We start from the raw sequence: 26,083 nt of genomic DNA on the forward strand, positions 1-26,083 counted from the left end.
ATGGCCATTAAATATCTGAAAAAATATCCACCTTATTAGTAATCAGAGAAATGTAAATTAACAAAAAATATGCCATTTCCTGCTTATCAGTTGGTAAAGTAGTTTTTAAAAACACGAATATTTTATATTGGTAAAGGTGAGTTGAAATTGGGACTTGCATGTGTTACTGATGGGGTTATAAATTTTTAAGATGTCTTCTGGAAATCAATTGGGCAGTCTGTATCAAGAAACAAAAAAATTATCATATCTGTTAACTCATAATTCAACTTCTACAATTTTTTCTTTAAGGAAAAAGTCAGATTTAATGAAGACAAACAAGTCTGATCGATATTTAAAATAATGAGAAATTGAAAATGGGCTAAATGTCCATCATTAGGGAAGTGATTAAATAATATTACGTAGCTCTTAGAAATTACGTTGTGATTTGACCTAAATAATAGAAGGGTTTATTCATAATCTGAATTTAATTATGTTTTAAAGAATAATTAATGACATGTGGAAAATGCTTGTAGTGCTGATGTTAAAATGCAGGCGTCAAAATACATGTGAAAGATAATGAAAATACACAAAATTATTAGAGATTACACCTATACTCTGGGATTCCAAGAAATATTTTTATTTTATTCTTTACACTTTCCTTTATTTTCCACATTTTCTGTAATGAACAAGTATTACTTTTATAATCAGATAGTATAAAAGATTTGTCAGTATTATTAGGAATTAAAAATTACAATCACTTTACACATTTACTAATAAGCAGAGATTTTTTATTATATTTTCTCTTTCATTAAATGGGGATGAAAAAATACTACTTCCCAGAGTTTGGGAGATTAAATGTGATCATATAAGAGAAAATGCTATTTTAAAAGTCCTATACATTTCTATAAAAACATTATATACATATTTTTCTACTATTACATCTTTTAGCTGAGACATTAGATTAGCATGACTAAGATGGCTTCTGAACAACAAAGAATTTCTCCAACGGGCATTTGCAACCAGAATCAAAGTCAAAATTCTAGAAATCTTACAAGGATTCCAATTTAATTTCCTCAAAAGGAACATAATTTAAATGAAGGTTTAATATTTACTCAAAATATAATTATATTGTTAATTAAATGCCAGAATTTTTATATTGTCATATTCATCCTAAAATCATTACACTATCTTTTGTGAAAAGGATTATGGGTGATGATCCTTTTGTATCTCCATTTTCCAACTTTTCTCTAACATAATTATATTCTCGGTACCAGCCCAAATCATGAATATAAGCCCTTCTATTATTTGGGTCAAATTCCTAGACATACAGGAACTTGAAACAAAACGTTGGGCACTCTACCTTTTGGGGAGCAGAAGGAAGAAGTCAGATAAGAAAAAACAAAAGAGAAAAAGCCTTTAAAATTATAGGAAGAGATCCAGGAGACCACAGCGTTATAAAAAGCAGGAGGAATACAAATTTCAAGACAGATATTATCAAGTTACCGTGAGCTTGAGAAAGATGATAATAGGCCAAAAAAAGTCATTGGTACTTTGCATTTGATAAACAGGTACTATCCTAAAGAATAGTTTTCATATAGAATGGAAGCAATTTGAATGAATGATGATGATATCTAAATAACTAGACATAGGGAGCTATTTTCAAAACAAACACACTTTGGCCTAAAACAATTCTACAACGACATTCACTTATAGTCCATGATACATGTATATTATGTATATATCGGTGTGCATCCTCATGGATTCTAAAGAAGCCCTAGAAGCCCATTATAAGGTATGGCTGGAGCAGGGAGAAAATGTCCTGGAGAAGAGAAATCTCTGGTAACAGCCCCTTTCAGGCAGTCTTTTCTGAGGCTTCTGACCCTCACAGTGTATTTTTCACCTAATTTCTGGAAGATTTACACTTTATGTGACTGAGAATTGTGATACCCTAATGTGATGTGTAATTCTTAGAATATATTATACTGCATAATATAATATCCAGGTATAGCTTTTAAAAATGTATTTGTGGTGATTTCCATTAAAAGTTGGAGATTAAATCTTTAATCAATTAGCATATTCTTTCTTGAAGGAAAAAAAAAAAAAACTCTTTAGAATCTTTTCCAAGAACAAAACATCCTGAAAGATAGGAAAAGAACAGAAAATCTGTATTTTGCTAGTGTCCTGATAAAAATAAACCATAATTCTTACACAGAGGCAAAGCACTTAGTTGATTAGATCCTTAGATGTATGTTGATATTTACTATTAAAGATTAGAAGCAATATAAAAGCAGAGTACAAGATAATCTAAATTCTTCTCTAGGTATTTATTGTAATTATAGTGTGGCCTTAACACTTTAGAAAGCCTATTTCAAAATAGTAATAAGAATAGCAAATGGCACTTAGTTTGTGTCAGGCCCTATTCTGAGTGCCTCACGTATATAAATTCATCTATTCCACACAGAATCCTGGAAAGTATTTCTATTAATTTTTTCATTTTGCAGATGTGAAAAATTGAGGCACAGATGGCTTAACTAACTTGCCCAAGGTCGCACAGGCAGTAAGTAGAGGGGCTGAGGTTTGAAACCAGGCCGTCTGGTTCCTAAGCTCAGGATCTCAATAATTTAGGTAATTAGGTAACCTGTTCTACAATACTGTGGCAAACTAGAAAATGGTTCCCCAAATAGAAATAGTTTGAACCCAAATTGACGTTACACTTGATTATACTGTTCACATTAACCAGAAAAATGTTAATGGAAAACAATCGATTAAATTGCTGTGGTATCTCCAAAGGAAAAGGCACATGAAATTCTTTGTTTCCTATCGTTTATATTACAAACTAACAAACTGAAATTAAGGGAAGATGCTAATGCTTTGTAGAAAACAGACTTTTTCTTACCCGCGCAGAGTTCAGGAGAAAAAAGAAAAATAGAGGTTTGTATCTACATAGTTTCTAAAATCAATCACATTGACACCCTTTGGAAGCCGTTTCTGTGTAGTGGCCGGGAGTGGTGAGAAGACTGCCACCTGGTCAACTCTGACTGCTCATCATAATGTCCAAAATAGCAAAATGCATTCTGATTTTTAAGGTTTATTTAGGGGAAGGATTCTGATCTTTAGGGTTAGTTTATGGGTTAGATTCAAAATCTAACCAGTTACTCAGTTTCTTGGGGGCTACAAGTCTTTTGCCTGAACCTATGATGCAATAGCTCTCAAGACCAAAATGTTATAAGAGCACCTTCTGTTTAAAACATGCATTTTAAGAGAACAGCAGGATTCAGCTCCCCTAACCAACAGCCCTTACTACAAAGATACAACAGATGTTGGTCTGTGTGCAAAGCAAACATCAGCCTTGCTAATGTGGTCTGTGCTGAATTCTTGGTAATTAGACATTTATCCCAGTGCAGAGTCAAGGTCATTAGAGTGAAAGGCTGTAATGCTTACAATTATTTTGCCCCTCATGTTTCTCTGCATGAAGTCAGGGACGGCAGTGCACAGGAGTGAAAGAAGAAATGTTTCCATTACTGCAAAGGTCTCTTGGTACTACAGAGGCTGGGAAACAGAGACTGAGTCAGTAGTAGAATCAGCTACCGGTTGGTTAGACAGCTTGACCTGAATCTGGCCACCCTTTCCCCATTTTCCCCCCTCCCCCTATGCCTTCTGACCTATACAAGGGAAACATTAACCGACAGAATGGCAAGCAAAAAAGCAAGGGGCTAGCAACCACAGCCTAATTAAATTTAACATATTAAGAAGTGGTGAAACCACAGGCAGCTGAAAAGGAGTGCTCAAGTTCAGCACAGCCACCATTTCTAAACACAGTGGGTGCAGTGAACTATCAACAGTATCCGCAGAGGGCAAGCAGGAAAGGAGTGCTCACGGCGAAGTCTTAAAGCACAACGGTCTCTTCAAATGATAGGAGTAAGGAGACTAGGGCTACTGACAATGGCTGGATTAAAAAACATATATATTGCAACTTTTTTCTCTACATAGAGAACATGTACGATTATGTCAGAGTCACAGAAGATAGCCACTAATCAATTAGTCAAGCTTTCAAACTCCCTTCTTTACAAAAACAATGCTGGGGAATGACAGATCTTTTGGGGATGCACATTTAGAAAAATGTGCTGTATGTAATCTAGTTTAAAGAGCCCTGGGCTTGAAGTCAGACAGCTGTGTTTGAAACCAGGCTCTGCCATTCACTGGTTGTGTGATGGAGGCATGTACTTTTACTTCTCTAGTTTCAGACTCTGCCTTCGGAGAGAAGAGTGTGGTGGGATTAAAGGATCCCTTCTAGCTAATTCCACCCATCTCTGAAATCTGACATCAATCACTTTAGCAACCAATTGCATCTGTTTTCCCATTATGTTATAAAAGCATTATTTTAAACGTTGATGATATTCAAAATATTTAACAATCACAACATAAGACTTGACTAATTTGTACAGACACTGACCACATTGCCTTCTTTGGAGGGTTTAGATGCACTGACAAAATATACAGACCATAAAAGCTATGATGTCAATGACCATGATAACTGTCAATGACCAATTTTTATAAAATGTAGCAGTAGCAACTGAAAATAATGGTATTTAATATTTTTGCTTTTTCTTTGCTGTAGTGGGTCCTTACTCTCGCTCATTTTTAAAAATTACCCCTGATTTGACTATTTACTCCCCTATTATGCTTTTTACATCTTCCTCCATTAATTTGCTTTTATTTTAGCATTTCATTCTTAAGTGTTTGTACTCTGTTCTCACTTCCTTTTGTCTCTTTCCTTTTATTGGTCTTCGCTTAGCCATTTCTATCCTTTCTTTACTCACCTACTGATGTCCTTTTCTGTCTAAATGATAATGTTCTTGAAGTGTCATAGACTTATATTCTACGCTATAAGATACAATAACAGTCTCAGGACACATTAAATGACCATCACCAACATCATTACAATCACCATCACTACCACAAGTCCCACAAGAATATCATTCACTTAACACCTATATCCAAGACATCAAAAATGAAAATATAATATTTCAGTTGCTAATGGATGGCAGTGTAATGACACATCAACCAGCAGCTAGAACTAGGCATTTCTCAGAAATGTGTTGTAAAAGTTCCTTTTCATTTTATTTTCTGGTCCTGCATATTGGTAGGTAGCTGCTACCTTACATGCTTACCAAACAGCCAGAGATAAATCACATTAGGCACATTTCTGGTACATATCTGGTGAAATCTGCCCACATCAATGGGCAAAAAGATATTTAAAAATAAAAATATTATTCAGTTTTACTCCCTTAATCTTTACTTCAAAAAGTCTTTCAAAAATAGATTACTGTTTACTCATACTAGTGGATTAAAACTATGTCAATATGCTCCTAGCGAGTAAACTTTTTCCTTGGCTAAGTCCGTTTTTTCTAAATGTCACAATCAGCTGGATAAATTACAATTCAATCAGCAGTTAAGATAACCAGACATGTGAATTATTCTTTAATGTTTTTTCAGTTCCATAACTTCTGAGAAAAATTCCAATCAACTGATTTTTTTAAAAAATCTATTCATTTGACTAATTTGATTTCCATGGAATTACTTACTTAATAGTGTTATAGAGGAAGAGGTAAATACACGCTATTGAAATCTAAGAGTTGAGAAGAGTCTTTCTGCTGCTTTATAAGTTCTATTAAAATGACTAGTTCTGGGCTTCCCTGCTTGCGCAGTGGTTAAGAATCTGCCTGCCAATGCAGGGGACACAGGTTCGAGCCCTGGTTCCGGAAAGATCCCACATGTCCCGGAGCAACTAAGCCTGTGCACCACAACTACTGAGCCTGTGCTCTAGAGCCCATGAGCCACAACTACTGAGCCCACATGCCACAATTACTGAAGCCCAAGCGCCTAGAGCCCATGCTCCGCAACAAAAGAAGCCACAGCAGTGAGAAGCCCGCACACCCCCAACGAAGGGTGGCCCCCGCTCGCCACAACTAGAGGAAGCCTGTGTGCAGCAATGAAGACCCAATGCAGCCAAAAATAAATGATAATAAATAAAATAAATTTAAAAAGTCTTAAAAATGATTAGTTCTATATTAGTAATAACAAACACTAGAAACTAAACTCTTAAATTGTAACATTTCCAAAGAGATCCTTTAAAGGTAAATATGACACTACTTAATTTCCAAACAGGCAGTTAAGGAGGCTTAGTATCAGATTTATAAAGATGCTCTGAATATATTTTGTGAATCATGATTTGGGGACTAAATTTGCATAATCCACACAAAAGAATATACAAAATTACAGAATAAATTACCTTAAACCTGATGCTCATTGTCTGATCTTAATGGCTGTTTAGAATTTTCAGAATCAGTAAGGAACCCCCAAACTCATTTTTTTTTCTAATGGATTTAACCCTACCCAGGGTCACCTACAAATTTATTCTGGAGTTTATTGAAGTCTTCCATTTGTTTTAATAAATATAATTATACAACAGTCCTGGACATATTTATTTAATATTTTTAAAAGGAGACTAGGATGTCAAGGGTATTTTCTCTGTTTCATTTCATTAACATAAATCACTCTGGTTAAGATGAAACTCCCTACACATGCACTGCATTAAAGCAACTCTATGCCTTTGGAGGAAAGTCGGAGTCAGGCCAGCTCAGGGACTTGCCTCAGTCCCGGTTTTGAACACGTTCACAAACAGGTGCAGACCCTTCACACCAAAACCAGTAGAAAAGTGTGTGCTCCCCATGCAAACACTGATTGCTCGCCCCACCTGCACTTTGATTTGTTTTGTTTGAATTGACTATATTTCCCCTTGATGAATCCCGTTTATTTAGAAAAAAAAGTCTGCCTTAACGTACACTGGAAAGAGAGAAAAAAATCCTTTACTTTGATCTCCTTGGCATGTGCCCTAGGATGAAAAAGATATCCCAGATATTGAATTTTTATGTCAAGATCATCCTCTGTCAGTGCAGTTTCTCTAAGAAATTCTCTACCTTTGTAGAGTTTCTCTGCTTCCCATCCCTAGCTAGAGTAGCCACTAAATTTATCTGAGGCTCATTACATGATATGTTGTACATTCTTTCATTCTAAATAATGGCAATACAAGGCATTAGGGTTAAATAAACCAAGGCATATTTACCATCAAACTAAGAAGATTAATTTTCAGAGTCCCTCTTTCACATGAACCCTTTCCAAGGCCTTGTACCTATTTAAATTTTTTTTCCTTGGTATTCTTTCTCTGAAAGAGAGTACTCATAATCATAGAAGATTGAATGAGACCCATAAACTGAGGTCTGACTCTGAGTAGAAATGATAGCATGCCTGTGTTGTGTGAAATCATCCTTCCCTGGATACCTGCAGAAGCGGGGGGGTACTTATAAGGCTTGGAGTAGCATCTCTTTCCCTTATCTGTGTTCTCCTACTGCATGGTCAATATTTTATCCTTTGTTGATTCTCTGTCTCACAGTAACTTTCACTCCCAACTAGGACTGTATACTTCTCCAAGGAAAATGCTGGATACTTCTGCATTTTCCTCCGACAGCAACTAGCCCAGAGTGGAGCCCACAGTAGGTCAGTTACTTGTAAGGCAGCTTTATGCACATCCATACCTATGACAGATACCTCAAGCCCCAAAGTCTGAATTAAGAAACTGATCAGTCTGTCAGAACACAGTTGTGCCATTTTTGCACCCCTCAGCAGCCATGTCAGGAGAGTTGTATCTGGGAATAAGTTTCCAATAAACCTCAGTTTCTATGGTATTTTCCCCACAGGCATATACCTGCCTGCCAGAAGGGAAGAAGGCATTGTTGAGTGGCTGGTATATTTCTAAAGATATATATATTTCTAAAATAAGTATATTTCTAAATCCATTCATGTTTGTCTTGGGAATACACTTAGGTTCCCATTTTGAATGAATGGTGAGCGAACATCCAAGCTTTTGTTCTAGCCCTGACACTAGCTTCCTGTGTGATCTTCATAAGTACCTTGTCCAATTCATAAGGATGTCTGAGGACAAAACATTACAATAGATGCAGGGCTTTTGAGCTTTGGGAAGAAAGATACTCCTTTAACATTGGGCCCAGGAAATATCTATTGACAATTCATGGAGGAAAGCATTCTGTAGGTTTATTCTAGGGAAAAATTCTTCCCTCAACTGTCATTTTGGGAAGAGAAGTGTCATACTTCTGCCTCTCCCAGAACAAGAAGTACAAGATTCTGTGTTACATGGAACACTGCACATTCCAGCCACACCGTAGTTTCCCAAACACATCCCATACTTGGCATATTGGAATCAGGGTCAATTCAGCTAAGGAAAGCTGCATTCTTTTGTTATTCAAGAAAATCATTTTCTCCTTTTTTTGAATCTATTAAATGCCACAAAGGTTTGTGTGTCATAATGTTATTAGTGACTTCTGAATGTTTTGATATAAGTAATTTTTTGGTTTATTCTTGTGTTTTTATTCAGGTGTTTTTCTTTCACTTATATAATTCAACCTACATGGAGATCCTAAAGACAATGGTTGAGTACTTAAACATCCAGTAAAACAAAAGAGCATTTTAAGCAAACAACTAAGGACTTTGCTGATTTATTGCTCTGATAGCCATAATTATCTTTTGAATAAATATGTGATAACCATAGCTGTGGTTTGATAAAGTTCAGGACATATGTACATCTAGAAATATTATCTTTGGAAACAAAATGACATTACCACACCATGATATCCCAGGATCCACTCCCAAAGCCACTTTCTTTTTTAACCAGGAAAAGTAATATAGTTTAACTCTTACTGTCTTATTTCAGGGTGTGCTTTCTTATCATGAAAGGTACTTACTTAATTGAAACTCTTCTCTTATTGACATAAAGACAAACTAATTTATCCTCTTCTCCCTCAGCAAAATGTAGTCATGAATAACAAATGAGGCTTTAATATTTCTTAAGTCCATAAATGGATTTACCCATAAAACCAATTATATGTTCACACTGCAATTAGTTGCTAATTTTAAGAGTTAAAAAAAAACAAATCCATGTTTTTAATGTGTCATATCTGATCTAATAAGTTTGGGAGATATGTGCACATATTTAAACTGAAACAAAATACACACAATGACTGTAAAATATCACCAATTTGCTATAATTCTGAATGGCAGTAATGTTACCCTAAGAAAATTCACTGGATGATTTAATAGTGATATCAAAGGAAACTGACCCTCTTTTCCCTTTTCCCTCTTGTTGCTTCTCTGTTTCTCATTCCTTCTTTCTTTGTCTTTATGACCATGTGTTATCTAAGAACCATCTAGATGCAACCAGTGAGAAATGGAGAAGACAGTCTGTAGAATATGGCTCACCCAAGTGCTCAGTTTATCTGATAATGAAATATTATATATTGCACTTATTTATATTAGATTGATTGCTGGAATCTAAAGGGTAGATATATTTTACTTACTTTTATATTATCATGTTTATTTAATTAATAATGAACTGTCTAAAGTGCCAACTAACTTTGCTCCCTGTATATCAGAATTTCCCAAACTATGTTCTATGGAATGCTAGTTTCTGTGGTATCTGCAGTTCTTTTGGGGGAAAGAAACTGGGGAAATGGAGAGTTCCATGTTCAAGTAATTTGAGGAAATAATGTGTTAAATAATCTAAGATTTCCTTACTACTGGAATTCTAAAACTCTTTCATATGCTTTTACAAATTATCAAGAGGAGATTTTTCACCAAAGGATATTTCTTATTGGTGAGAAATGCATATTATTATCCCCTGTATCTCGTGTTTAGCAGAACATAGTGTGGAAGATACTTCTACTGGTATCTCAAATTTAGAGCTATTATTGAACTGTCTTGCTCTCCCAGATCTTTGTGTTGCCTGTCTTACTCTACTTAGGCCACCATAACAAAATACCATAGACTGAGTGGTTGAAACAATAGAAACTTATTTTCTCACAATTCTGGAGCCTGAAAGTCTTAGGTGAAGGTGCCATTCTGGTTGCATCCTGTAGAGGGCTCTCCTTCTGGCTTGCAGATGGCCACCATCTCGCCATGTGCTCACAGGGCCTTTCCTTGGTACATGCATTCAGGGAGAGAGAGAGAGAAAGCTCTCTGGTGTCTCTTAATAAAGACACTAATCTTGTCAGACCAGGGCCCTGCCCTCATGACCTCATTTAACCCTAATTACGTCCCAAAGGGCCAATCTCTAAATACCATCACATTGGGGGTTAGAGCATCAACATATGAATTTGGGGGGGACAAAAGCATTCAGTCAATAACCGTGCCTAATAAAAAAATATATTTTGAATTAGCTGAGTACTCTAAGACTTTTTTTTCTTTTGATCTGAGCTGACATCATGTTCATCACTGACAAAAAAATCTGTCAAGGCCTCCTTAATTTCTCTTAGGAGGTTAGGAAGTGGACGCTCATTCTTGTTTTCTCAATACTGCTTTCCCTGGGTTCTCCATATGCTTACTTAGGCCCAGACGCATCATCCTTGTGGAAAGCTAATGCCCAGTCCAGCCTGTGCATAAGAATACTCAGATAGGAGTACTGGATGAATGGTCCCCAGGATCGTGCATGAGATCAGAACACACTAATGTCAAATTAACATAAATAAGGCAAAAATAGTTGTTTTTATTTCAAAAAGAGCTAAGTCAGATGGTATCACTCAATGACTTTCCTACCCAAGACGTGATAAGTAGGGCAGGAAATAGGCCTGAACTCCATGTCCCTTGGCTTTCATAGCATGACCAGCTCTCCTTGTCCGAGAGGGCTAAGGCTTGAATAATTATTAATTTGCTGAAATGCATAATCCATCTTTACCAAATGGACCAAAAGCAACAGAGCAGCAGCAAGCTTGCAGAGGACAGAATGCTTGGTGACACTGCAGCCAACCCCTAAGAGGGAGACTTCCTCATTTCTGCTTCTTGGCTTTGAACTGGATTGAGAGCACTTTTGTATAACCCCTTTGTGAAAGACTCTAGAAGCTGGGATTTAATTTTGTAGAGTCTCCTGAGGGGTCTTTATTCCTCAGGGTGTCAGGACAACTCTCACACCACAGGAGGGTTCCTCACTTATTTCCACTTCAAAGGAGCATTAATAATAATCCTCCTTATTACAGAATCCAACCAGACCTTTCTGGTGTGATGATTAATTGGGAGGTGTTACTTTTTTTTTTTTCCTCCAATATATCAGGTGCAATCATTTCAGCCCCTAAAAATAAATGTTCTCTCTGCAAAAAAACAGGAACAAACAAAAATGTTTTGAAAAGTAATCACTTGTTTAAAAAATGGAAATTGGGCTTCTGTGTTGTAAGGAATGTATGGGCATAACGGTGAAATCCAACACTGGTAAATGATCTGACTACCTCAAAGTGAAGTTTTTGCCTTCCTACAGTGGCCTTTAACCCTGCCCTTTCCTCCAATCTGAGAAGAGCTGATGTTGATGGAACATATAATGGCCCCTTTCCTGTGTAGTAAAGTCAGCAATAAAGCTTAGTAATTAAGGGTACCAGGGAGGCCCAGCCCAGCAGGCTAGTGGTGTGGCGAACACTTTTAGAACTTCAAACAATATCAAAGTCACTAAGAAGCGGGCCTAGCTCCGTTCTGGTTTGAATTAAGCCTCACTTCCACACGCACTTTTCAAATCCAAGCTCAAACAAGAAAGCCAAGGCCTTCTGGATTTCATTAGAGCCAATTATCTTATCTGTTTCATCTCAGACCTGACCCTAAGGCTGGCAAACAGCTATTCAGTGCATTTGTGTGGTTGTTTGAGAAAGCCTCCAGTCAGCCAATGGCCCGAGGACCTGCTAATTAAAACACCGTTGCCCCCTGCCTCTAGTGATTAAATATTTTCAAGCTTTTGTAAATAATTTTTCCATTCTTTGCCCCAAGCCTCAAAGGTCCAATACATGCAGTAATTTATTTAGTTTGTCAGAGAAGACTGTTGGAAATAGGGTCATAATGGAACCTTTGGAGACTTTTATATGTCTTGGTACTTCTGAAAGTGACAGTTTATAAACCAGCCAAATGTGTATACTGTTCTGATGTAATTATGGCCTAATGGCCTTTCTCCTTTTGAAGTGATATAGTGTATAACAGGCTTACATTTTGTCAATAATCATATTTCCTCAAAGGTCAACATGATATCTAGCATTGGAATTTAATGAGATCATTTAAGCCCTAGAAATTGTATCAAGGTACATCGTCTTCAAGCTTCTTGCCTGAGGGTGGGTCACAGTCAGGAAGACTAGCTTGGGAAGAAGACTAATCGAATTCCTGCTTGCTCTTTGTGGGAAGGACCTGCTAGAGAACACTGAATTCTTTCCAGAGCCAACTTCTGAGAAATCAGTGAGTGATATGGTGATGCCACTTCAGAGAAGAAAATATTCAGGGAGAACATTTAGAATTAAAATCATTAGATTAATAACTTTTTCCAGACCTAATTTATATTCAGAGTGATCTGAGAACTTCAGAATGATACTTATCTTACAACCAGATTGTGGGGAGGGGGAGGACATTAAGAACTTTCTTTGTAGCTGCGACGTACACTACAGCATACATGGGTTTGCTGAACACCCCAGGAAGCCCACCACGGCCCTCCTAACACATGGACTTCCCTGCCCCACAAGCTCCTTGGGCATGACCTGGCCATGCACACCAAGGTGCATGTAACGCCAGACTAGCTCCTCCTGGACCAAGACACAGACAGAGCAGTGGGTAAGCACACACAGCAGACAAACACCTCTCTTCCCTACTGCCCTGGGCACAGCCATTCAAACTCACAGCTCTTCTGGCCAGTGCAGTCATGTTTTATGGGAGGAAAATTAAAATCCGGGGTTTTGTTTGTTGTTCTCGCTGCTCTTTTTGAAGTATTACAAGAAAAAATGTTGGCAGGCTCTTTAGCTGCATCTAGTGTTCACTAACACACCTATGAAAAAGAGCTATGGGACGGAGCAGCTCTGCTTCTGCTGTTCTTAAAATGACACTTTGGTCTTATCCTAAAGAATAGGCTTTTAATAAAAACATCCACCAAAGGCAAACAATTAAACAATATATAAAGCACCAGGGGGCAACCTCGTGGTTCAGTTACAGTCTGGAGCCATTCCCAAGGAGAATATGTGGGTATTTTACAAGGAACAATACACTTTTCCAAAGGTATTATAAAACAACAACATTTTAAAGTGGGCCTTCAAACTTGGTACAGGATTTCATGCTCAGCTCTGACAATGGGATGATCTTTTTACATTCTAATTTCTTCAAAAGCATGTTTAGAGAACTGTGTCAAACGTTATGTCTATATATCTATATAGAGATATCACTGCTTTTTTAGAAGACACAAAATAGTAATTTGTTTACTTTAAAAAAATTGACACTAGTAAACAAGTGAGTGATCCTTCTTTCATAATTATTATTTTTCATTTGGATCCTGTATTTGATTTTTATCAATTGTCATATCCTCAAATAACTAAACTAAGGGCAATATATTAAGCTTCTGACAGACTTCAGTCTTCCGAGTAATTTAGAATTTAATCAGATAACTAAACTGAATCAATAAAATATGACACACCCCAGATTTTATTATTTCTGTCCCTGCCTTTTTCACCTGCTGAGTCACTTGGAAAAATTATGTTTATTGCAGAAAAAGGCATCACTAAATAATTTCTGCAAATGTATTTTCAATTTAGAAGTCCTGCAATATGAAAGGGAAGTGATAGTATCAGAAACTTATACAAGGGAGAGGACTTGGGTACACAAAGCAAAGTCAGAGGCCCAGTGCGGCAACTTTAACATTTAAGAGACTTTTTCTGAAACTGAAAGCACAGAAGATCAAGCTTTCTTTGGGCTATAAAACTTTTAAATTATAAATCTGTGCCAGCTCCATTCTATTTTTTTTTTTTTTTTTTTTGCGGTACGCGGGCCTCTCACCGCCGCGGCCCCTCCCATTGTGGAGCACAGGCTCCGGACGCGCAGGCTCAGCGGCCATGGCTCACAGGCCCAGCAGCTCCGCAGCATGTGGGATCTTCCTGGACCGGGGCACGAACCCGTGTCCCCTGCATCGGCAGGCGGACTCTCAACCACTGCGCCACCAGGGAAACCCCAGCTCCATTCTTAATCTGGAGTGTAAACAAACTCCCCTTCACACCTTAGCTTTCACTATTATTTGAGTAAAAATGCTCATTTGTTTCTGAAATTCAGTCCATTTCAGTAACTCCAATATTGCTTTAATTTCAAGAAGTTATGAAACAACAAAAAATATACATCCTAGGTGAACCAATATTTTGTTTTCAACTACAACAATATATATCTTTAATATATAAGATAATATGTAGAGGCTATTTTTTGACGGCCATTTCTGCAATTATTTTGGGATGCAAAATATGCCCAAATTGAGATGCAGATGGATTTAAAATTCTGCTGAGATTGAAAGGTGACTCACTCATCCATCTCCCCCTTCTCCCACCCACCTTTTTTTTCTTTTGGATAAAATGTCTTATTTTCTCTCCAGAGGCTCAGACTGTGTATTCTGAAAACTTTTTTTGGGGCTGCCCTGCATGGCTTGTGGGATCTTAGTTCCCCAACTAGGAATCAAACCCAAGCCCCCTGCAGTGGAAGCATGGAGTCCTAACCACTGGACTGCCAGGGAATTCCCCCTCCCACCCACTTTTTAAATAGCAAAATATGAATTATAATGGCAAGAATGTTACTTTGCTGAGCCTTTCCCATTAGGAGTTACGCAGTCTGTAAGCCTGCTGATTTCCCTATGGCTTCACAACAACAGGGCTGCTCTTTGGAGTAGATGTTTAGACAACAAATACCCAGAACTGGGGCGCCCATAAGAAAGATGGACAGATTTATAAGAGTTACAAGGACAAGTCCTCACCCTTCTATAAAAGTGCCAGAGGAGTTTAAATGTCTATATAAATGGGAACAAATGTTGACAAGTTTCATCTACATAACATCAAATCATTGGGATGAAATATGGAAAACTGAATCTATCATTCAGATATCTCAATGTCATGCAAAGACCTGGACTACTATCTGAAAGTCCTGCCTACCAGAAAATGGTGTAAGCTTTAGCCCTGAACCTCAGAAGTAATATCTGAACAGACTTCCTATTGAACACAAGTTTCCCAAAGTGGACACTTTTACTTGGAGAAGTTAATAAGTAAATTTCTATTAGTAAACATTATATTTATCTAGTTCAGAAAAAAGATTACAAATTTACATTTATGGTATATTAAAACAAAGTTCTATCTATTTTTTCACATTATTTGTCATCTCAAACTTAGTTATAGTAAACTTTAGGTGTGAAATCATGGAAATAGAGGGGAACTATTCAGTTTCAAGAAAACACGTGAAGAACAAAAGGCATTGAAATTTGATTAATAAATAGTTGTTTAATGAAATACAGGATAAGTGACTTTTATTTGGCTTTATCTTACCAGTAAATGAAGCATAATCTTAAAATATTCACTAAAACTGTGAAAAAAGTGTGACTCCATAGTTTATTAATTATATTTATCTTCCATTCTGGCTATGTCATATCATAATTAACTGCACACCAATTCCATTATTACTAGATGAGATGATTTAAGTTGATGAATTGATCTGAGCTGCTTGACAGTCCAAAAGATCTGCTATTTCTGGCCTAAAAAGCTTCACAATAATATTTCGTAGAAAGCTTTCATTTCCTGATATCTCTGAGTATTACACATATGTTGGGAGGATTTTGTGCAAGGCAAGGGTTTTGTAATCCACTGTTCCATCTTGAAAATAAAAACAAATCGTTTCTAGTCACGCAAACTGCTTTCTTTCTTACAGAGAAGCGCTAAGGAAAAGTTAATAGAACATAGCTACTCTTTTAATTAGTCCTTATTATTTGGAAAACTGTATAATTGCTACACAAATTCCTGGAAATTTCTGGCTTTAAAACTGTTCTAAGTCAGAAGGGAAAAGTGTTGTCTTAAAATTTTTACAGTTGATCTGACCTTTTAAAATAATAATAAAAACTATGCCTTGCATTTGAACTATTTTAAATAGTTCTTCACAGAAGATAATATAATTCACATTTCAAAACTTCAAGCACTTCAAGATACTTCCTGGACTTTTTACCTGAGTTCTATACTGTCTAATAATATCATATCTCTTTGATGCTCAGCTCAAAAATGAAGTTTGCAAGTTTCCCAAGGAAGACAGGTGTGCATAAGATCAATTTACTCCCAGGGTCAAAGAGCAAAATTCTAAGGGTATCTAGAGACACACACCTATAGAAATTGTAATTTTTTGATGAAAATTGGTACAATATGTTGCACAGATGAAAGAGAAAAAATTATTCTGAAACTATACTTATTGCTGAAACTAAAGAGCAGATAGAGCTGACAGCTTTCTAAAATTTATTCCTATGGAGCTTTTTCTTCTGACCTATTCTGATAAAACTTCTTGAAACATCTCTACATGCTGAATATAAAGAACAGAATCTGGACAATGAATAAAATTGTAGATCACTTCAGCAGTAATTTCATATGTATTGCTCCTCATTGAAATAAAATATCAATAGATGAAAATCATTACTGCTTTGTTCCCAAGATTGATTGACAAGTTTGGATTTGAAGCCCACATCTTCTTTATTAGCCAAGTCTTTCAGAAAGAGAAAATGTGGGCTTGATTTGTGAGCTATGATAAATGGTCTGAGAAAGATGGTAGTAGGGCCAATTTGATATGTACAGTATTTCATATTGGCAAATTGCTTCAAGAAATTCCACCCTCTTTCCCAAAATGTCTTCAACATCCTTGGGAAAATACATACTATCATGAGCATAATATATTTGGTTGTCATTAACAATTGAAAATCCATTTCAAGACTGGGAAGCGTCAACCACAGTTCTTATAGACAAAACAAGACCCCACATCATTTTGCAGTATTGAGTATGATTTTTAGATGACAACAAATCATTCTTTATTTCAAAATTGGATCTAAGCATTCATTTATCAGTCTATGTTCTATTAAAATTTAATTTGGGTTTTCTCAAGTTCAATCCCATACCCATTCCAAAAAAATTTAAATGTGTACATAATGAAAAAAAAATTATTTTAACAAAAAAGGAAAAAATATATTTTCCATTGTAAACAGTCTCGTTATCAAAAGGAAGAAAAATTATAGGGGTGTTATTTGATAGGCTTAGTGTGCCACATGAGGAAAGGCACAAAGAGAAGTGGCTTGGAATTATTATATGATACAAGGGTAGTGAGAATCAGGGAGTAATTTTCAATTTTAAAATAGTATTACCAATTTAGATGTCGAAGATAAATGCTGGATAGACCAAAATGCACTGGCAAAGAATTTCTCACTTTATTATTGTTTTGTTACCCCTACTCTTGACAGAGCAACTATAGTTTATAGCTTAGGGCCAAAGGACTACTGTCTCTACACTCACACTTTTTGCCACCCAGTCCCTGATCACCGTTAACCAGCTATGTGACATCAGGTAACCAACCTACTGAACTCAAGGGGGGCTTGGTATCCTCATCTGGAAACTGGGAGCACTTAATTCAACAACTTGTAAAGATGAAAAGAAATGAGCAACTAGCAAGTCCTCAATGAATTTCTATATTACTATGATATTATCACTATATTATGTTATTATTTTTATAATAGTTTTACTTTACATTCTCTTACCATGAAATTTCACTAAAATATGATAAAAATAAGAATAACCATAAAAATGTGTACTTAGTTGTCATTACCAATGAGAGAACATAAATATTTACTATGATCCCATCTCATTTCTCAGACAGAATTAAGCAACCTCTAAATTTCAGTCTCTGCATATGACAAGACTATTTAGAAGTCAGTGCTCTAAAATTAGTTATAACAACAATGATATGTTTGATAAAACAAGAGAAAATAAAATATTGTACTTATTTATGTTCACTGCCCAAAATTATCTACTATCATTCCATGGTAAATTCAACCACTCTAAGAAAACTCCAAGCTAACCACTACTGACTAGTTGTCTGAGGAATACCTGCTCTATGAATATGACAATTAAGGGCTCTATTCTCTGCTTTCAAGTTAAATGCATGTTTCTATTTTTGCCGCAAACAGGAGAAATCATAGGAAGCTCTATTTTAAAGATGCTGTATCTACAATAGAATTGATAGTGTGACAGATGAACTGAGAATAGATGTTATCTAGTCAAGTTTCCAGTCACAGTTTTGTATCAATGGATTTTAAATTTGCTTATATCATTAAAGCAAACAGGTATAAACCAAAGACAACGGAAAGAGATATAGGCTGTTTGGGCTCTTTGTATATGTCCAACTGATTCAGCTGCTTTGACTTCGTAACAAATATGCTAATTTTTAAACATTCTATCGGTTATATGGTCAAAGTATTTTAGCAAAGGCTACATTTGCAAGCACAAAAACATTTTGATTAAAGAGATACTTCATAAATCAATGAAAAGAAAAAACAACTAGTTTACAATAGAAATAACAACACATATTTTGACTAGATATTTATTTTCTAGATTAGATAACTCGCTCACATCTTCTTTTTTCAGTTGGCATACTGGCAACCTTGGTGAAACAGAATCATTCTGTTTAGGAGTTTCCCCCCAGAAGTGAACATGCCCGAAGACCTGATATTTACAGACCCTTTGTATTTGGAAATCCTTACCATTAACAAATATTAATTATGGTAGCTACAGACTATAAACACATTGGCCTGGAGAGCAGTAATTTTTTAAAAATCACAACTTGTTTGCATCTAAGGAACCCAGATCAACACCTCTAAGCCACTCTCTTAGCTTGTTTTCAGTGTATGCCAAATGAGTCATTTATTATTTCATCCATACCTTCCAAATGTAAAGGGCTTATACCTGGTTTTTGAAATTAAAAATCCACAGAGATCGTCATTCATTCACTCATTCATTCATTCATTTATCTATCCAATAAAATATGCATAATTTGAAGGACTACTAATATTTTATTTCTACATTGGAAATTGCTACTCTTTTTTTTAAACACGTGATGTTTTCCTCATTAGATTCAATTAGAAGCATGAGATACATATTATCTTGCCCACTATGAACAAACTACTAATACTGTTAAAATTACCATACTACCCAAGGTAATCTATAGATTCAGTACAATTCCTATCAAAATACCAATGGCATTTTTCACAGAACTAGAAAAAATAATCTCAAAATTTGTATGGAAACCCAAAAGAGGCTGAACAGCCTAAAAAATTTGGAGAAAGAAGAACAGAGCTTGAGGAATCACTCTCCTTGACTTCAGACTATTATAAAAGCTACAGCAATTAAAACATTATGGCACTGGCACAAAAACAGACACATAGATAAATGGAACAGAATAGAGAGCCCAGAAATAAACTCAAACACTTACGGTCAATTAACCTATGACAAAGGAAGCAAGAATATACAATGGAGAAAAGACAGTCTCTTCAATAAGTGGTGCTGGGAAAACTGGACAGCTACATATAAAAGAACGAGATTAGAACATTCTCTAATATCATATACAAAAATAAACTCAAAATGGATTAAAGACCTAAATGTAAGACCATAAAACTCCTAGAGGAAAACATAGGCAGAATACGCTTTCACAGAAATCATAGCAATATTTTTTTTTTGGATCTGTCTCCCAAAGCAAAGGAAATAAAAGCAAAAGGGACCTAATTAAACTTAAAAACTTTTGCAAAGCAAAGGAAACCATTGACAAAATGAAAAGACAACTAACTGAATGGGAAGAAAATATTTGCAAATGATATGACCAATAAGGAGTTAATATCCAACATATATAAATAGTTCATACAACTCAACATCAGAAAACCAAATAACCTGATTAAAAAATGGACAGAAGAACTGAATAGACATTTTTCCAAACAGGACATGCAGATGGCCAACAAACACATGCAAAGATGATCAACATTGCTAATCATCAGAGAAATACAAATGAAAACCACAATGAGATATCACCTCACACCGGTCAGAATGGCTATCATCAGAAAGAACACAAATAACAAATGTTGGCAAGGATGTGGAGAAAAGGGGACTCGTACACACTGTTGGTGGGAATGTAAATTAGTGCACCCAATGTGGAAAACAGCATGAAGGTTTCTCAGAAAATTAAAAATACAACTACCATATGACCCAGCAATTTCACTCTTGGGTACACATCCAAAAAAACCCAAAAACACTAATTTGAAAAGATATAGGCATCCCAATGTTCACAGCAGCATTATTTACAGCTGCCAAGATACAGAAGCAACCTAAGGGTCCATCAACAGATGAATGGATAAAGAAGATGTAGGGTGTGTGTGTGTGTGTGTATGCACACAATGGAATACTACTGAGCCATAGAAAAGAGTAAAGTTTTGTCATTTGCAGCAACATGGATGGACTTGGAGGGCATTATGCTAGGTGAAATAAGACAGACAGAGAAAGGCAAATATTGTATGACATCACTTATATGAAAAAGCTAAAAAAATACAAGTTAGTGAATATAACAAAAAAGAAGCAGACTCACAGATACAGAGAACAAACTAGTACTTACCAGTGGAGAGAGGGAAGGGGGGCAATTTAGAGGTAGGGGATTAAGAGGTACAGACTATTATGTACAAAATAAGCTACAATGATATATTGTATAACATAGGGAATATAGTCAACATTTTATAATAACTATAAATAGAGTATAACCTTTAAAAATTGCGAATCACTATACTGTACACCTGTAACATATAATATTGTACAAAAAATAAACTCTCTTATATAAATAACCACTTTAACATCTATAGAACTCTTAAAGAATTCATCTTTAGAAAAAATGTGTCCAGCGCTCATCTAGGGATTATGGATAAGACAGAACCATTGGAACAATATTTTGAAGTGACTGGAACAGAAGCTGCTAAGCAGGCATTTAGCAAATTTGTTGAATGAAGAGAAGACATTTGAAATTGTTATAAGCAAATGAATGGGTGTTCAGAGTTCTTTGTGAAGCATGCTCCTTGAGGGACCAAGAGATAGGATTCATGCAGGTCCCTCAGGGGTTTCCAATGCTTCTACTGTAGTATATTACTCCCCCTTTCTTCTCTGATTTATTTATTTATTAATTGATTCATTCAGCCAGTATTACTTAGTAGCTCTTCTCTGCCATGCTGTGTACTAGGCATTTGTGATTTCGGTTTGGGGTAGAAGGCCTTATGTTTCAGTATAAGTTCACTATGCTTTATCACACCTTAGTCTTTTAAGTCATGAACAGTAGAAAAGTGTAGCAGTGTGGTGGTACAGAGAGAGCATAGATTTTAGAGCCACATCATGGCCCTTCCATATAGTAGTTCTGTGGCTTATACAAACCACTTAAGAAATAGCCATGATGTCTATAAAATTTATAATCTAGAACCTGGCATGTAAGACCTTAATACTAATACCCATAATTATTTAATAAAATGATAACCTTAGAAATATATTTTAGGTGAACATAGAAGATATTTTAAATTATTTGAAGATTTTAAAAACTCTTGAGAAAAATCTGAATCATAACCTTCAATTATTTCAGAGATGAATGATAACTACAAGGAAGAAACAATTAATTATCTGAACTAACTTAGATATTCTATTATAGTTTTTAAACTATCTTTAAAACTTATAGCAAACATGAAAATGTTTGGTTTGCTTGCAATTTTCTCTTTGCCACAGAAAAAAACACATAATAGAGACCACAAAGGCAATATATATGCAAATTTAAAATTAGCAGCCATCTTATACCCTATTATAAATGGAGTTTCAGAGAGGCTTTCCTCACAAAGATACTTATCATAGTCCAGAAACAATTAAAAATTAAGAAAAAAGGAAAGGTACCATTTACTTTTCTCCCAACCTCTGTATTCCACACCCACGCACAGATGCCAGAAAGAGCTTTAGTTTCAATACTTAGAAAAAGGATTATATTAAGAAGGATATGCTTATAAAATAATACTACATTAAAAATTATTTGGGAGTCTATCACACTAGAACCCAAAATTAGAAAGAAATTTATATATTTAGATGGGCATTCTTTGCCTGCAGAAGACTTTATGAAGTATGATCTGTATACCTGCCACGCAATCCCACCCTCACGCTCTTGAGCCCACAGAGCAAGATCATTTTATGGCGCCATGCTGAATTTTCACAGTCTATTCTCTCTGCCTAGTATGAATCCCCCTACTCCAATTCTTCTACCCCTTGAAAACTCCCACTCATCTTTGAAAGCACAGGTTGAACAATACTTGATGAAGCCTTTCCCGAAACCCTTCAGGAAGAATTCATCATTTTATCCTCTCTATGTCTAAGGACATCTGTTCACTAGAACAATAAGTATCACTTCTATTATGTTCCCCGAGAGCAAACTGGCTCTAAATTCCAAGTGCTCGCCATTGTTCCTGGCATATACTAGGTGTTCAGTGAATATTTTTTGAATGAAGGACTTACTTTCTTGATTCCTCCTTAAAAAGTTTACAAGTATTTCTAGTTATACACATTGAGCAGCAAGCAGACATGGTATAGTATAGTTAAAAACTAACAGAATTATTATACTTTAAATCTGGTTCTTAAATAATTATGAACATTAAAAGTCACAATTTTACATTTCTGCAGCCTAGCTAAATAATGCTGCTTCTCCTCTAATTAAGCCTGGATATGGCGACCACACTGGGAAGTTTAAAAGTTTTCTAAAATAAAGTGTCCACATTCCAGGCAAAGAGAAGGTGCCATTCTTGGGGACATTCAAACACTTTCAGGCGCACTTGATTCACTTAACCATTTCAGTAAAAAATCAATAGTATACACTTAATATCTGTTTTCACATTATTTAATGTAATTGTTGTGTTCAAAGGGGTTCTTTTAAAAAAATCTCATCTACCATTAACTTTGTCATGAGAGAACAAGGACATACAAAGTATTGATTATCCTTCCCTGCTGTGAATGCATAATGCATTCTTATGTAAAGCTACAGTACCACAAATAGTATTATGATAATAAAAAACTAGTAATTCTATGTTGCAGACCAATGACTATGATCACATACTATAGTAAAGTTGAGAACTTAATGTGTGTATCATGTAAGTTACTAGGTCAACTTGGTAAACAGACAAATAAATTCATATGTGAGATAATATAAAAATCTATTATCCCATTAGAGTTCCTTTAAAACATTAATAATGTTTTGTTAAGTTGCAAAAAGAATTCATAATATTGAAACCCCTATAGTTTCTTAATATAATTGTTGACTTTTACTGCTAATTAACACAAGATATCTTCATAGACAACCCAAGTCAAAATAAATAAACTTATTTCACCTATTTTTTCTATAAATAGTAAAGATACATGTACTATTTATAGAACATGTACTTTTTTCAAACTACAAATCTGAAATATGAGTAGAATTTTCCTCAAATATCAAGACAATATATTTATTTTAATGTATATTCTTAAAAATAGCAATTTTCTATCATTTTTCCTGGGCCTGTTTTCAAATGAGAAATGACTCTCAAAGGAGAAATTGAAGTATGAATGATACACAGGACAACAGAAACCCATCAAAACTTTACTGATTAAAAAATTTTCTTATCTATTTCAGATGTGTTGTCAACAGGATTTTTCCCTTGGGAATTTATAATTCGTAAATTAGCCAAAGAAAAGAATGCTTCAAAAATTTCTTATCATGCAGTTGTTTGCTTTTGCTTCAAATAAACAAAACATCCAAAATTCATGCAGTACCAATAGGTTAAAATCTCCTAAAATCTTGCAAGTGAGGCACATACTGACATAATCTGCTATTTCCCTTCAAACAGAGACCTTTCCAAACACTGAACAAAATTTTAATTCCAGAGAATAAATGCCTTAAAAAACTATATCCAAAACAAAAACTTTTAATTTATTGTATTTCTTGTTTCAACTAATTTTTAAAGCTCTTTAGAAAAAAAGTAGCAATGTGTATATATTAATATACACTTTAATTACTGCCTACATTTTCTAAAGAAACTGGAAACAACCAATTAATCAGTTGGTGTTTTAATGTGAGAGGGAAAATACACATATTATGATAGGGAAAAGCCATTTACTTAACCATAAAATGAGACTGCCTAGGCCAATGTTCCTTGGAACTAAGAATGCCAAGTGGTGCTATGTGTAAAGATATGTGCAAAAAATTCTTTAGTCCAGTGGTGTTTGCGAAATGTCTGTTCAAAAAAGTTAAATAGGTAGTGAAGGAATTCCCAGAGCGGTTAATATGCTAATGTCCATTCTAAATCACATCATATGTCATAACAGGCAGAATTTTCCAGACTACTTAATAATAAAGTCTTTTTTTCCCTTTTTTTTTTTTTGCAGAAAGAGGGGGACATTCCTGGCCATTGACTACAACTAGGTCTTAATGTACCTTTTTTTTGGTACACATACTCCTTAAGTGGCTTTGTAGCAATATTCAGGTCCCTCAAACCAAACATTTTTTGGAGCTTTAATAGAATGACTCCTTTAGCTACTTTACCTTAGTTAGAAATTTACATTTCTCTTTTACATTTGGTGTTGTTTCATTTGTTTTCTAATTTTCCACTTTCAGAGAAAGAAGTACCAACCTGAACGCTTCAAGGTACTCAGTATCTCCCATGGGGGGATCAAGGCCACCTGTCCAGGCAATATTTATATTGTATCCTTCTCCAAGGCCTGTTCCAACCTAGGAAGAGAAAAACCACACCACAGTGGGTAGAGAAGAGCACAGGGAAGAAGCAAGAAGAGAGGAAAACAAACACATGTGAGCTCTTGAAATAAACATCAAACAACATGTCAAATCAGCCCAACTTTGCTTGACAACCAGTGCTCTGGGTTATGCACTTGTTCTGCACTGGTTCTTGGTCCCGTGGGACAATTCAGTAATCTCGTGTAATTTAAAACACCAGCAAAGGACAAGAAAATTAGGGGTAATCATGCAATGCAATTACCTGAAAGATACAAATAAAAGTGGGGCTCTAAAGAAATAAACCGAACCTCATTTGGGGCTCCACTGCCAGGGAAAAAGTTCCCTTCATCATAGCGATGGAGTGAAATATACAGGATGCTGGGGTCAGCATAAAAGGCCTGCTGTGTACCATTTCCATGGTGAACATCCTACAGGGGGGAAAAAAAAACAGATGACAAATACAGTCGTGTCTCACTCTGTGTGGAGACAACTTTTCTAATTTCTAGTTCCCTGTCTTTCTACCCCACCCTCCTTCTCATTTGCTGTCTTGTATGTCCCTCTTTCTTTCTCCTGTTCAGCTTGCTTCCACACCACCCCCTTTACTTCCTGAACTTTCAGGCAAATTACCCTTTAATGCACTCATTTTTTAAACTGGCTTCTAAAAATCAGGAAACCACAGCAAACATGCCCTGGAGACTCCAGATGAGCAGTCATTGAGAAAGCCCAGTCCTTTGGTACAATTAGATATTTATACACCGGCCCTTTGTACTCTTTGCTTCAGTGATGGAATCTCGCATCCTGTTTTATGGAGGAATTTTATGACTTATTAACTGCCAACAGTTCATAACCCCTTAGGCTTAATTAACTAGCCTCATTGGCCTCTGAAGAAAGACTAATGTTTAAACTACAAACTAGTATTTTGCAGAAGGATCTATGGCTTACAGAGCATTTTCGCAATTCTTGACGGAACACTAAACATACGTGTATGCATTGATTTGCCAAGTCCCACCATTAAGGTCAAAGGCTTTGCAACCAGCTGAGTAAATTGGCTTTCTTGAAGCGTTCAATTCAGTTAGCAGTCCCTCAGCAGTTAGAATGACTTCAAAAGAGATGCCAGATGCAAAAAGGACTTCATACTTTGTTTTGGTAAAATCGTGAAGGCAAGAGTCGAAGACACAGGAGCGTGAGCTCATTAGCTATTAAATCATTTGGGCCAAAGCAGAAAGATGGCATGGGCCTTTATGCAATCTTGTCCAATCTGCCTAATTTTAATATTATATTATGGCTCTCTTCCCAGCCTCCTTCTTCCTATTTTTTCTTTCTGCACACCACTCCCCCTTCCCACAGGAAAAATAAAGGGCCTGTTTCATTAAAATGAAAGAAAAAAAAT

At 35.7% G+C, this 26,083-nt stretch overlaps 1 protein-coding gene across 1 annotated transcript in view; it reads right to left on the reverse strand.

Annotated features, from left to right (window-relative positions):
- Positions 1-26,083, reverse strand: part of HDAC9 (histone deacetylase 9) — a 568,543-nt gene that overhangs the window by 173,563 nt on the left and 368,897 nt on the right. Inside the window, exons 20-21 of the mRNA XM_082632918.1 lie at positions 25,002-25,121; positions 24,593-24,690 (exon numbers count right to left, since the gene is read on the reverse strand). Coding sequence (XP_082489044.1) covers positions 24,593-24,690; positions 25,002-25,121 — 218 coding nt within the window. The remainder of the gene's footprint in view (positions 1-24,592; positions 24,691-25,001; positions 25,122-26,083) is intronic.

This window comes from Mesoplodon mirus, assembly GCF_964341445.2.
Source record: "Mesoplodon mirus genome assembly, chromosome: 9".
Lineage (NCBI taxonomy): Eukaryota > Metazoa > Chordata > Mammalia > Artiodactyla > Ziphiidae > Mesoplodon > Mesoplodon mirus.